This window comes from Rhipicephalus microplus, chromosome 1 (genome assembly GCF_043290135.1).
Source record: "Rhipicephalus microplus isolate Deutch F79 chromosome 1, USDA_Rmic, whole genome shotgun sequence".
NCBI lineage: Eukaryota > Metazoa > Arthropoda > Arachnida > Ixodida > Ixodidae > Rhipicephalus > Rhipicephalus microplus.
Genome location: NC_134700.1, coordinates 154,164,746 through 154,178,582, shown reverse-complemented (window position 1 = coordinate 154,178,582; position 13,837 = coordinate 154,164,746). Strand labels below are relative to the sequence as shown.

Below are 13,837 nucleotides of genomic sequence, written 5' to 3'. Positions count from 1 at the left end.
CACTTTTTCTATGCACATACACTTAACGTCTGTGCCAAGGAACGCATCTCATATATGAACATATTAGGAAGCAGCCCACAAGTGCAAAAAGATCGTGCATGGCATCTGACCCGAGGGCCACGGGTTTGATCCCAGCCGCGGTGGTCGCATTTTGATGGGGGCGAAACAATAGAGGCCCATGTACCGTGTGATGCCAACGAACGTTAATGAACAGGTTGTGGTTGAAGTTTCCGGAGCCCTTCACTATGGCGTCCCTCAAATTCATACCATAATTTTTGGATGTAAAAGCCCACATATCATGATGAAGTGGAAAATTACGCACGCTATTTTTTTTCTGCACGCGTAGCATGTGTTGCCAGTACTTGCTGTTCTACGTAAGAACATCGAGGATAACTCATGGAGCTAATTTGTGACGTCACCATTTTTCAGCCCAAAAATATGCGTTGAAGCAGAGTGATAAAAACGAGTGTACTGTGCTGAAGGCAATCGCTGCAATAATACTAGAAAGGTTTTCATTGAACAACATTGTTATGGGGTTGATTGTGCGTATTTTACAGTAGATACACAGGCAAGAGTCAACATGGCTGACCAACACACTGACGCACCTGATGACCATGATGATGGTGGTGCTCCATAGATGACTGGTATCTAGCCCTTTTTGGGGTGCAGAAACCACCTGATTCCTTGTACCTTAAGAGCGTTCGTAGCTCGAACGCTAGAATGTTGAGGTCATGTTCGAAGACATCACCTTCATCAAAGTCGCTGGAAACACTGCCATGGTCGACAGGGCCGCGATTTTAATGTAAAACTTCGCAATATCAAAGGGTTCTCTGTGCTTATAAATTGAGTTGGGGAAGCAGGAGCTCACAAGCTTGAAAGAAGTACGCGGATTTTTTTGTCAGCAACAATGACAAATTCAAAATGTGTACGCGCTGTTATATTAGGCAATTCTCTTCTATTTGGGCCAAAACATCAGCTCTGAAGACCTTTAGGAGCTTTCACTAAGAGTTTCTTCGTTCGGAACTAAGACACTACGAGTGTCTTCGTTTCGGACAGCGCTCTCGTATCGGTGCTTACTGCATGCATGAGTTCCAACCAAAATAGTGTACGCCCAGTAAACATCTACCGAAATTTCTTCGTGATTTATACGACAATTCCAGAATTGAAATATTGCACCCCAGTTTCTCCATTGCGTGTGTTTTCTTTATCCACTGGAATGAATGGGAATAACGGCTGACCCGCAAGTCGCGGGATCGAATCCCGTCTGCGGCGGCTGCATTTCCGGTGGAGGCGAAAATGTTGTAGGCCCGTGTGCTCAGATTTGGGCGCACGTTAAAGAACCCCAGGTGGTCGAAATTCCCGGAGCCCTTCACTATGGCGTCTCTCATAATCATATGGTGCTTTTCGGACGTTAAACTCCACATATCAATCAATCAATGAATGTGAATGACGGACGCTCCGCTGTTACTGAAGCTGACGACAATAATCGGTGGCTGTAGTTGTCATTCACGGCCGCGCTCGCCAGTAGCCAGACCTGCCTCACAGAGAGATTTTCGCCAAGCTACGTCTGAACCTTTTACGACGTACAACATTACAAAATACGAGGTTCTCGTCAACACGGAACTTCTCAATCGGACTTTACCATCGCCGTTTACGATGTACGACTGCTCCTGGCCATTCGTAAGCTGCTGCACCAACGCCAGTCTTCTGTACTGGCGTGCCTCGGCAACGCGAGTGACAACTACAGTCACCGATCATCATCGGCGTCTTCAGTAACAGCGGAGCATCCGCCATTGACATTCGTTACACGTACACAAATGTTATTCCAGGTCACTCAACATGCTTATTCCCAACGACGTCATACATGCAATTTCCACCCGGAAATGACAAAGTAAAGGTTCCGCCGCGTGGTTTGGCGTTCAGAAGAATATGCCGCAGTGCCGCAAGCGCAATTAGAAAGAAATGCGATAAAATGCTTGCCGCACGCGATGCCCCAGAGGCACGCGGCTAATAGGTGGCTGGTGATTTTCCAGCCGACAGTATTGCGACAGTTCTCATTCACCACCGCTTCAAATGACAGACCGAAAAGCGACGATTATGAAGCACAACAAAAGAGACAGCATACAGAAACAAAAAAAAAATGGCAGATCCTACGTACAGTGGGAATCGATCATATGCGAAGCACGAATAAGAAATTTTGATATGTCACTTTAAGATCAGCACAATGGTACGAGGTGGAGGTAAATTATGCCGTGCATGACTTCCGTGCCATGATTATCATGTTTGGATGTGTCGTTTACCTTTGTCATCTATTCCCGTCACGTGATATCAAATTTAGTATAAGTGGAGCTAGCGAAACGGCCGCGAGCACGCTATGAGCGTGGTATGTTGTCATGTTCTTACATGACACGCATGCCAGAAATATTATGTTTGCACCAGTAATATATTTCGTTATCCATTGACGTCACGTAACACCAAGTTTGGTATATGTGGAGCTAGCAAAACGGCTGCGGGCGCATCATGAATGGCCCAATATACTCCATTGTAGGGTTGACGCACGCACACACTGGGCACAGTGGCGTCAGTTGGTCTGTCATGCGGCACTGAGGCAGCAGCGTTCTCAGGGAGGCTTTGCTTTCTCTTCGGTGTGCATACATTGTCGGCTTCTGGCACTGCGCTTCCTTTTACGTCTAGTGCAAGGAAAGGAATCTTCCGCACGAACACTTGCATAGTATTTTTTGGGTAAGACACTCTGATAGGCACTCTGCAACAAGATACAGAATGGTCATGGGGTGATCGTCTTAAAACGTTCCGTGACATCACCCAACACTACAAGCTCGAAAGGCGTAGGTTCCCGCCACCGCACGAGAAATTAAACAGGCGCGATGCCGTAAGCTTTAGCTTACTCCAAACGTGTTACTACTCTCTCCCGGTCGTTGTACGCCACCTCTACCCGAACCTATACCCCATCGATATGTGTAAAGCGTGCGGGCACAGAGCAATGCTGAGCCACAAGCTCTGGGAGTGCCACGGTGAGGACAGTCGTAAAAACGCCCCCAATCGCGATGCGCCTATAGCGGCCGTCAATAGCAAATCACAGGGAGCCTCGAGCGCACTCGTTCCTGCCGCCGCCCAGGCTGCGGGAGCCGCGGGGGACCTTCTTCGTCGGCGTCGCCGCCGCTGGGAGCTGAATGACTAACTCTGGGCCTTCCGCCAGGCCGAGGACGCCGCCTGAGTCCAGGGACTACGAGCCGCCCCCTAAAGCCACCGAGACCGAATTGCCGGCCCACATTGTTCAATAAAGTCTTTTCTCCCTACTGACCTTCAGCATTTGATCTAATGTGCACCTTAACAGGGGGCCACGGTCAATAACACTTCCTTCGCTTTTTTTTTTTGCACCGGCAGTTGCATTTTTTCGCCATGCCCAGTAAACCTGTCCTGGCGCAGATGTGTTGAAGAACCACATAGTTGAGACAACTGCTGCTTCGTTGCTTCCATTGGTTACCCCAGCCCACCGTGCTCGCTCGGGGCGTCTTGGAGCGCGTTAACAGCTTCTTTTCTGCCTGGACACCTCCGGGACTTCATGTGGCGCCTGGGATGGAGTATGTTTCTCACTCTCGACCGCCTCGAGAGGTATATAATGGTCCAGTCAGCAACATGCCCAAACTGCTCCCTTCGGGAAACAAATCAGCATGTTCTGACACATTGCGTCATTGCTCTTGTTTCGTGAAGAGCCGCATATGCTGGATTTACAGCCTCAGAGTAAATCGCTTCTTTTATTTCTGGGCATTGTTAGTAAGGCCGCTTCGCTCCAATTCTCATTGTTACCGGTTCTTTCTGCCTCTGGCGCAACCACTGCGAGGCGGTTGCAGCGGGCCGCCGTCGCCGCGAGCTCATTCCGATCCTATTGAGCGCTTGTACTCGGAGCTGCTATCTGTTTTGTCGGAGGAGCTCTTCTTCCGCGGTGAAGAGGAAATTCCTTCGGCACTGGTCTTGCCTTTTTGTGTCGGTATGTGACAGACTAGTGGAACTTGTCTTTCGGCCGGCCTGAGATTGGTAGGCTGATGTGTCGATGTGTCGGCAGAAATGACATGTTAACATGTAAATACGTGAAATGTACATATTCATGTTTTATTTGGGCCTCTTGTTTTTCTTGCAATATGTATATGCGTATGTGTCCTTTTCTGACACATTTTTGTGTGACTTTGTTGTGTGAAAATGAAGTCTATTTTATAATCATTGTTAATGTATGTCTCACAAGAAAATATTCTGTTGAAATGTTATTAATTTTTGTGACAATAAATGTTTGTAAACACAGCCTTTTCTACGTGGTAACTGGGACAGCTATCTGCTTTCCCATTGTAGAGTATTAAGTACTCTAAATTGTTAAACATATTTTCTATGTAGATGTAAGTATGCATGTACTATAAATATTATACAAGTCTTTTTATAACACATTTGGGCGTGTAGGTGTACGTTCTGTTTTGTTGAAATGTTATTGACGTCCGCCGGCTGTAAGAATATCTTTTTTAAAACCAGACAGTTGAATGCTCTCCCATAAAAGAGTGTACCGTACATTAAATCGTCGAACATTTTTTCTAAACACACTGGCTACTTTTTTTCTATAAGAATACCTCCCAAGCACTCCATACAAATGGTTCATCAGGGAAAAGTGAAACGTGCGGCCCTGACGTTTAGAAGTGTGTTCAACCCGACGTGCACCGGAGTGTTTCCCAATTACTGATTACATGTGCGTGCTTCTTAAGGAGATGAGACACACCTTTCGCTCGAAGTTTACCACAGTGTTTATTTCACATGCCTCACATTGTGTCTCGCGTGACCACGGTCACTCAGGAATGTAATCAGAGGTTGAATGCGATTCGCAATGCGTTAATCACAGAGGTTGTTTTCGAATCACAGGCGGTCAATGTGCCACTGGAGAGGAGGAGGAGGAATAAACACATTTTATTTCAACTACCACCGAAAGCGGCGTTCGCCCCGACAAACGCGCTCCCGCAATCATCACACTGACGTCGCGTTGTTGCAAGCGTCTGACATCGCGAGCCAACTCGGCGGGAGGTCTCGGGAGAATCTGTTGCGCGCGGGCTCGGCGCCACGGTGCGACGACGTCACTAACAACGCAGCCAATAGCGCACGTGCTTGGGAACGACGTAACTGATAACACAACCAATGCAAACCGGCCATGACAGTGCTGGCGAACGGATTTTCGCTTCTCCTAGCCATATACGGCTTTCGCTGTAAAAAGTGGCCACCATTTTTTTTCTCACGCAGAATACTTCGTTTGACTTTATTTACCACTCTAGTATAGTATAAACGGTACTTTAACCTCATCGCAAATACCTTTAAAGCAAGAACCGTAAGTGAATATGTTTGTTTTATTCGCATGATGTAAGGAGATATTGACGCGTAAGTATGGTGCCGGCTACCGTCTACGTCTTAGCCCTTAGAGGCACAGAGTTTTCTAAAATTAGCTAGAGGGGATTCTGGCGCTGCGATCGTTCAGCGGCCATAGGAATGATGGGTAGTACACACATTTTCCTAGTCTTCGTACTTGCGGGCGGCGAATCGTACTTGCGGCTTCGTTTATTGCTGGTTACGGTATTGTTTTGAAGGAAAGAACGAACCCTTTTGAACTTTGTGACCTGATTCGAAATGGTAAGCCTAAAAGAATAAGGTTTTAAAGTGCAAACGCTGAACATTTGCTAATTTTTTTTTCATGAAAAGCAGCTCCAAGCCACACGAACACACACGGAGGCAGAAGCAGGCCAGAAGTGAGAAAATTAGAGAAATGTGTGTACTACCCATCATTACCATGCTCGCTGAAGCGCCGTGCATTGCAGCTCCCAATGACACTAGCGCAATAGTCTTTCTAGTGTATATTAGGAACCTCTATGCCTAGAGGGGTCTAACAAAGAGCACATACACTCTAAGGAAAGAACAAGTAAAAAGGGCTTTTTCACCCCAGAACAATCCACAACAATAACGTTTGGTGCAACTTCATTCGGTTCATAAAGCAGTACGTTTATCATCATTATCGCCATCATCATAATCATTCTGACTACGCTCACTGCATGAAGGGCAAATGTCTCTCCTACGATCCGTCATTCAACCCGGTCTTGTGCTTTGTGCTGGCACGTTATAGCTGCGAACTCGTTAATCTCATCGACCCACCTAACTTGTGTTTCCATCGTGCGTTTGCCTTCTCTGGGAATCCAGTCAGTTACCCTTAATGACCAGCGGTTATGATGCCTACACGCTACGTGCCCGGCCCAGGTCTATTTCTTCTTCATTTCAACTATGCCATCCTTAACTCTGGTTTGTTTCTTGATCCACTCTGCTCTCTTCTTGTCTCCTAACGTTACACCTATCATTTTCCTTTCCATCGGTCGCTACGTCGTTCTCAATTTAAGCTGAACCCTCTAAATAAGCCTCCAGGTTTCTGTTCCATATGTAAGACACGACAAGATGCAGCTGTTATATACCTTTCTCTCGAGGGTGAGTGGTAGATTGCCATTCATGATTTGAGAGCGCTTGCCGATTGTGATCCACGCCATCCCTATTTTTCAACTTATTTCACTCTCATGGTCCGGCTCTGCGGTTACTACTTTTCCTAAATAGGCCTATTCCTTTACAACTTCCAGCGTCTCTCCACCTATCGCGAAATACTGTTTTTAGCCAAGACTGTTGCATCGTACTTAAGTTTTATGCATAATAATTTTCAGACCCACTTTACTGCTACTCTGCTACTACGTATTATGAGCCGTACTTAGCGTTACCCAAAATCACGAGAACACAAAAACGACGAGTACGCACGGTTGCCTGTTGCATAAAATAAACCCCGCGAGTCAGATCGGTTCGGCATTTGTATTACATGATTCCAAGAACGAACATACATTCCAAAGAAATAAAATTGCTGTTCATCAGATATATATTGAAGAATGTGCAAACACTGTCCGCGTCTCACAAGCAAATCTGATTAGACGCGAATTTTGAGGCACCGTTCCGGAAGTTCGGTGTATATGGAGCGTCGTCGTGCGTGAGAGTGATAGCAGAGACCGGTCTTCATAAAGCGGTGCTCTGTTTATGAATTTTTGAGCGAAAAGAAGGACTCAGCTTTGCTTTGTTTTTGCTAATAGAGCATGAGGCACCACGGTAGCGACAATCACGCACACAAAGCACACAATTCTTGCATGAAAAGCGATTACAGAGAAGAAAAGCGAATTTCGAAAAAAATAATCCATAAACAATTCTTTTGATAAGAACTTTTGTTGAGTGATGGAGGCATCGGCTCATCTAGCGATAACCACGCTGTTACACACGATAGAAAAAAAAATTCAAACGTGACAGTTGCTTGCGCAACCAAGATAAACCTGTATAGTTTATGCCTCGACGAAACTTGAAACACTTTCACGAATTTCCGAATTTCACTTAATTAGCTAATGCACATAATGGTATAAAAAAGCAACACAACGCACACACAAAAAATTTTTTTCCAGTGCACAACTGCAAGTCTACTGGGAGCTGTGATTAGCAGATTGAAAAGAGAAGGCTGGATAATTCAGCCGAGAGGCCTTATGATCTGATAAAACAGAGAGAGAGAGAGAGAAATACTGAGGGAAGTTTGAGGGAGGGGGGCACTATGGTTTTCCCGGGTGTGCAGAGCTGGGACAAAAGAATTAACGCTCCAGTGGCTTCTTTGTCAACCAACTGCATAGCGATAGTCGCAGATATGGTGTTAAAAAATTCTTCTTTGAATAAAGTCTGTGACACGCTATACTGTTCAGACTTCTCGCTCGCCAACAGCCATCATGCGTCAAGCGGGGTGACTTTAAAAAGAAGCGAGCGCGTTAAACACTGACACAATGGGCGATGTTGGCCGCTTTCTCTCCGACAGGCAGGCCACGTGTCAAAGAGAGATCGCCGCGAATGATCGAACGAGTTCGCTGCTCTGGAAAAGCGGGAAAAGGATTAAGTTGGCGAAATTTTTTGCCCAGTTGGGGGGCTGCTTGCTTTGTAAAAAAGAAAATGCTTGAATGAAGCGCGAATTGAACGATCGATTATTCCGAAAGTCCGTCCAGTACGCACCAAGTATATTTATTGATTTATTTACTAATTTATTTATTTATGTGCGGACTAAAGCCGTTGCGAGGGTAATGTGATTGCGCAACTTCTCAACACTGGTGCATAAAACACAAACGCACGAAGCCCGCTCAAAGATGAGGTTGCTACGTGGGCGCACACGAAATCACTAAGCGTGCGCGCATGATATAGCGCGCATTCGGAAAGAAAAAAAAAAGAGTGACGCCCGACTCACCCGCACGTGCGGCTTGCACAGTATGGCCTGGAGCTCTTCCATGTCCGGCGTGGTCTCCATCGGACAGTCCTGAATCCACTCCAGAACCTGCACGACATCAGCCACAAAACGAATGTCAGATATGCGAAAACGCTGTGCTATGTGAGGGTACAAACGTAAAAAACACACACGATAAAACACACTGACATAATGCATCTAATAATACGGAACTATATACGCAAAAATTCAACATGTACGCTTGAATGAATGTTCCAAAAGCATTAAAACTGTTATGGCGCTATTGGACCCACGAACTCTGTTGCCTGCCTATAGTTTCCACGCACTGGCTGTAGCAAATCGGGCCTGTTTTAACGGCTAACACTAAAATGAAGTCGAAATTCGCATAAATGTCACCGCGTATACACCAGAACACAGCGGACTCCGTGCGTGCCGCCATAATTACAACGCGCGTCGCTCCATCTGTTGCAAGCGCGGCGAAGCAACACCTTGAACTGCCATGGGAGCAGACGCTGCGCAAATCAAACGCGATGCTTCCCAACGTGAGTCCTGCTGTAAGCATGTTTCGCGCTTTCCCTCTCCTCGAATTATGTGCTGTTTTCTTGTGGATAGTCGAGAAGATCTTCCTCGGCAGTCCGGAATGTATACAGCCCGCGCATCGCAGACTGCAGAGGCAACTTCTTCAGGTACGTACTATCTCTCTGCAAAAAAACGCGAATAGCGGGAAGCGTGGCTTTCGACTCGAACAAACTGCGACATGCCATGACTGTCGCGAGGCAAAACTTTTGCTTTAAGTCGGCGTCACTGTAGTGATAAAATCTTTCTTCGGTTTGCGCTTGCGCACCACATGTGCTTCTCATTTGCCAGTCATGCATTACGGTCAGAACACACACACGGTGAGAGTGTACAAATCAAGCTCTTTGCTACGGTTACACTGGCTGAAAGCAGATTTGTCTAGTGACAGTCAAGGCACAAGGCACGTCGCAGTTCGACCAAGCTTTCCACTGTTGACGTTGCTTTGCATCGCGGTACAGTACGCTGTGACATTTGTACTAAACGTGCGCAAGGCGTCCATACACGCACGAGTCGTAATATTTCCTATTATTGGCCCACGCGGCCTGCGAAAGAGTACGGCAATGATTTGGTTCCACATTCTACAGGCACACGCCATTACTTCTCTAAAGCGTCGCGCTTGAATGCACGCATTAGGTTTACTTTCTCGTACACTTTTACTGGGCTCGTAGTTTATTTGGTTGATTGCACTTATCCACTGGCGGCGGAGCTCGGTGTATTTCATTGCGGACGAAACTCTGTGCAATCTGAAAACACCGCGCCGGCACGATTCCTGCCTGGTGTTGGAACATTCACAGATAGAGCTGAGTAATCTCTTCATGTTGCACTGATTGTTTTCGCATCCAGAGAAGGCGCAGATGGTGCCCAAACGACCTCTTGTATGCGGGAGCGGCGTGAACAGGCGCCTTATCGCAGATTAAAGTCCCAGAGCTGCCATTTGCCGTGTTAACTCAGTTTGCGCTAGAAATACATGCCTTGGCAGTCCAAAACGAAATGGCGTGTGGGTGCGAGAGTATGCCGCCGAGAGCCTAGGCGTCTAGGCGCGAGATAGGTGTGCTTCAAGAGTAAAAAAAACTGCAAATATTGTTCCAACGTTAGAACATGCATATGCCTCTGGGTTGTCTTTAACCACAATCTCAGTTAATTTGCGTGCGAGCGAATGACTGAAAAGAACAGCACTCATAGGGAAGAAACGAAATTCCACAAAAGTGCCACCATATAACATAGAATCCAAAAGCAAACATATGAAAACAAGTATCCCATATTTATTTAGATAGAGATACTTTACAGATCTTGTGGGGCACGTTATGTAAGAACGGAAGCACAGAATGGGAGATACGTATATTGAAAATGAACTGCACGTCATTAAAATCAATATATACCGGAGTTTCGCTAAGGTAACAAAAAAACAATGACGTACAACATTCCAAAACAGTTGAGTAGTAGTAGTCGAAGATAGTTTGAGAGTTATGGCAAAACAAACAACAAACAGGAAAAACAAAAGAGAGATAGGGAAAACAAAATTGGCCCCAAATCTCCATGTTTCACGGCAAATGTCGTCGAAAGACGATAGTCTTGCGTCTGGAGAGAGGGAACAAAACGTTTATTTGATGTTCTGCGCGAGAAAATTGATGAATTGTATTCCGGAGGCACTGTGTTAGTGTCTCAATCCGTGCAGAGAAGGCGAACGAGCACATCGAGACACGTTAGAAACGAGTGCTATCTGGCAGTTATCTTCGAAAACGAAGGAAGGCATGCGCGTCCTCTTGAAGGCGATAAAGTGTAGAAAGCAAAGCGACGGGCAGGTACCACCACCGTTTCGTCTTTATGGTCTTAGCAAAGCGTTGGAAACACTTGCCTTTTCGAGAATACTGTTGCATTGTCAGCGCAGCGTTATAAACGCTAGGGTCCTTAAAATATTTATGCATGCCTTCTCTAGTATAAATACAAAATCTATATGGGAGCCGACAGATGGAAACAACGTAGTGGGATAATCAGGGTCAACAGTGGAAGTGCCTCAGACTGGCTGGTTGACGTTTCGATAGCAGGGCCTATCTTTTTCAAAGGCGCCGTGTCATCTTTGGCGTGTTAGTTTGAAAGGGGTTAGTGGGGACGTCATCTACGCCTAGGATGACACGGCGCCTTTGAAAGAGATAGGTCCTGCTATCGAAACGTCGGCCAGCCAGTCTGAGGCACTTCCACTCTTCACCCTGATTATCCCACTTCTCTAGTATGAAGACACACATACAGAATATTGACGTGCTGTTATGGTGCCTCAAATATGCACAATAATTGCTTCTTAATTGAAAATAACACACGTATGAACACATAAAACTTGAGCAGTATTGGTGGGCGCTGCGGATGCCGTTGGCCATTTGGGGTATCGTTTGGGGGCGTTTGGGGTATTGTTACGGCGGACAAGCAGACAAGTGTACAGACAGACAGACAGACAGACAGACAGACAGACAGACAGACAGACAGACAGACAGACAGACAGACAGACAGACAGACAGACAGACCAAAATTTTTGTGTCGAAGTACCCCAAAAAGACGATCACCTATAAGAATCACAGCCTATCCACCGAAACGATGATGATGAGTAGAGCGAAGCATCCGTCCGACCGTGCTTCTGTCAGTCCATTCTGTCCGTTCGTTCTTTCTTCCGTCCATCCGTGCGTCCATCTGTGCGTCCATCCGTTCGTCCGTCCGTCTGTCTGTCTGTCACTAATACTAGCGCCACCAGCTGAATGAGTGATATAACTAGGTGCACGGTTACGAACCGGCCGCAGACATGCGTGGATAAACCCACGGCTTTAGGAGCTTCGCCCCTAAAATATGTACTTTGCTGGTGTTAGACAGCATCGATACTAACCGCTAGCCTGCAAATCACTAAAATGAAAGTCGCACGATAGCAAACAGTGCAGTGCGATGAATTATTACAGTAAAAAAAGCACAAGCTAGAGTTACACAAATTGTATATATCACGCGAGTACAGTAGTACCAATATATACGCTGTCACTAAGCAGGCACGGTAACTGCTTGTATAGGGTTGCGGAATACTTAAGCTACAGTGGGGGAGGAGGAGGACGAAGAGAGAAGGAAGGGAGATTAACATGCCCGACTCACCCCCGTATTCTAGAACGTCCATTCACTCAACGCTTCACCTTCACTTGAGAAAAACGATTGGAGCGCCGTCTTTAGGCATGGAAGTCACTGCATATCAGCAATAATCTGCTGCAATTATTGCGCAGCGCAGCGTCGTTTTGAGCTGAGCTGTGGCGCAGTGCTCAAATCTGTGAAGTGAAGGGTGAAAGTCGAGTCGAGGAGTGTTTGTGAATACAGGGGTCAATCTTTCAAGTGGTACTCCCCTTCCCCGGCACCTCGGGTTACTTGTACGAGCGGGCTCTGTGGTGTGCTACGGCAGGACGATGCTTAGATCGCTCGGTGGGATCACTGAGCTACATGGCGGCTTAGCTACAGTAGTTTGTCTGTGGAGCAATACGACCCGGGAGAGTATATCCCTAGACTAAAAGTGCGTGGATGCAAATCGGTTTACGTGACTTTGTTGAGCCATAATTGCGTGTGGAGGTGGAGTAGTTACGCAATACACACGAGGTGTGATAGGAATATTTAGACGCGCTACGATCAGCCAAACTAAATTAATAACTGCATGAAATCGTTACAGTAAGAAAATGTCGTGGTTGATTTTCACGTGTCGCAGCGAATGTTCCCGTCTGACTCGCGCTTCGTGGTCCACTAAGGTTAAATAACTGGACGGGGAGATCACCACTACATCTATTGTAAGCGATATCAACGACGCCGGACTGCAGAAGACAAGGGCAAGGAAGCCAGATCGACGTGCTAAGCCTGAACAATCATGATGTGGTAGCTCAAACGTAGACCTGGGCCACGTTAATTACCCAAAAGTGGCCCATTCATACAAAGTTGCGAATCACGTCATACCTCATAATCATGCTGTTCCGAAGATGAACAGCTGCATAATTTAGAAGTATTTGATGAAACAACCCTTAACTGAACGATAAATGAAAGAAGGATTACTCAGGACATACGCTGAACTCATAACTGGATTAAAAAATAAAAGCAACCACGTTGTTCGGAGGAAGACAGACCCAGTAGGCGCCGACTTGAGGGAATATATGTATTTACAGCTGGTTAGTTGAGCTGCCAAACGAACAGCTCGCGCCAGTCTGTCAGCTGTTGTCCTCCTTTTTGTCGTGTGGATCGCTATGCTACTGTTACGCAGCAAGTTACACGCAGGTACACGCTCTCCAACTTTACAAAGCACTGCCGAGAGTTTGAGTGCTGCGCAAGTTTTGCCGACACCAAGACATCATTTACACACAGAGATCAAACAACGCGCGAGATGGTTGAAGCCTTCCACATCGCAAGGAGCGGTAAAGATTGTTTTAATAATTTACCCCGGCACAGTGCGCCAAAGAGACAGTGTATCTAAACTTCTTTTAGATGGTTGTTGCCGACAACTCCCATTCTATATTACTCTGCTTTGTCTTTAGCACGTGGTACCTTCAAGCATATACAAGGCCGTTTTTTTTTTTCAATGAACTTCAGTTCAGAGTTGAGTGCATGTCTGGCGCGCTCCTATTCTCGTCTACAGCTTAGTTACACGGTGTTTCGGGAAAAATGAACTTTAGTTTACCCTCTCGATTAGAATCATTCGAATTGCCTCTTCCCAAACCACTTGATTAGAATACCAAGCGCATCGGCCCGTGTTTACACATCATTGCGAGCCATGCGAGGACATTTGTTGTACATGGATGGAAGGATAGGCCCATCAGTTGCCACATTCTATCCCACCGTTTCTGGAGCCGACCTATCTTAATACTTACTATTTACAAGCTTACTCTATAAATGGGCTCGTAGCGTTAAGCCATCAATCAGATGTTAACAAAG

The 13,837-nt window shown here is 46.3% G+C and overlaps 1 protein-coding gene across 6 annotated transcripts in view; it reads right to left on the bottom strand.

Annotated features, from left to right (window-relative positions):
- The window catches only part of CASK (peripheral plasma membrane protein CASK), an 822,681-nt gene that overhangs the window by 101,593 nt on the left and 707,251 nt on the right, over positions 1-13,837 (bottom strand). For all 6 annotated transcript variants that reach the window (XM_075887512.1, XM_075887514.1, XM_075887513.1 and 3 more), the window contains one exon: positions 8,336-8,422. In XM_075887512.1, the coding sequence (XP_075743627.1) occupies positions 8,336-8,422 (87 nt within the window). The remainder of the gene's footprint in view (positions 1-8,335; positions 8,423-13,837) is intronic.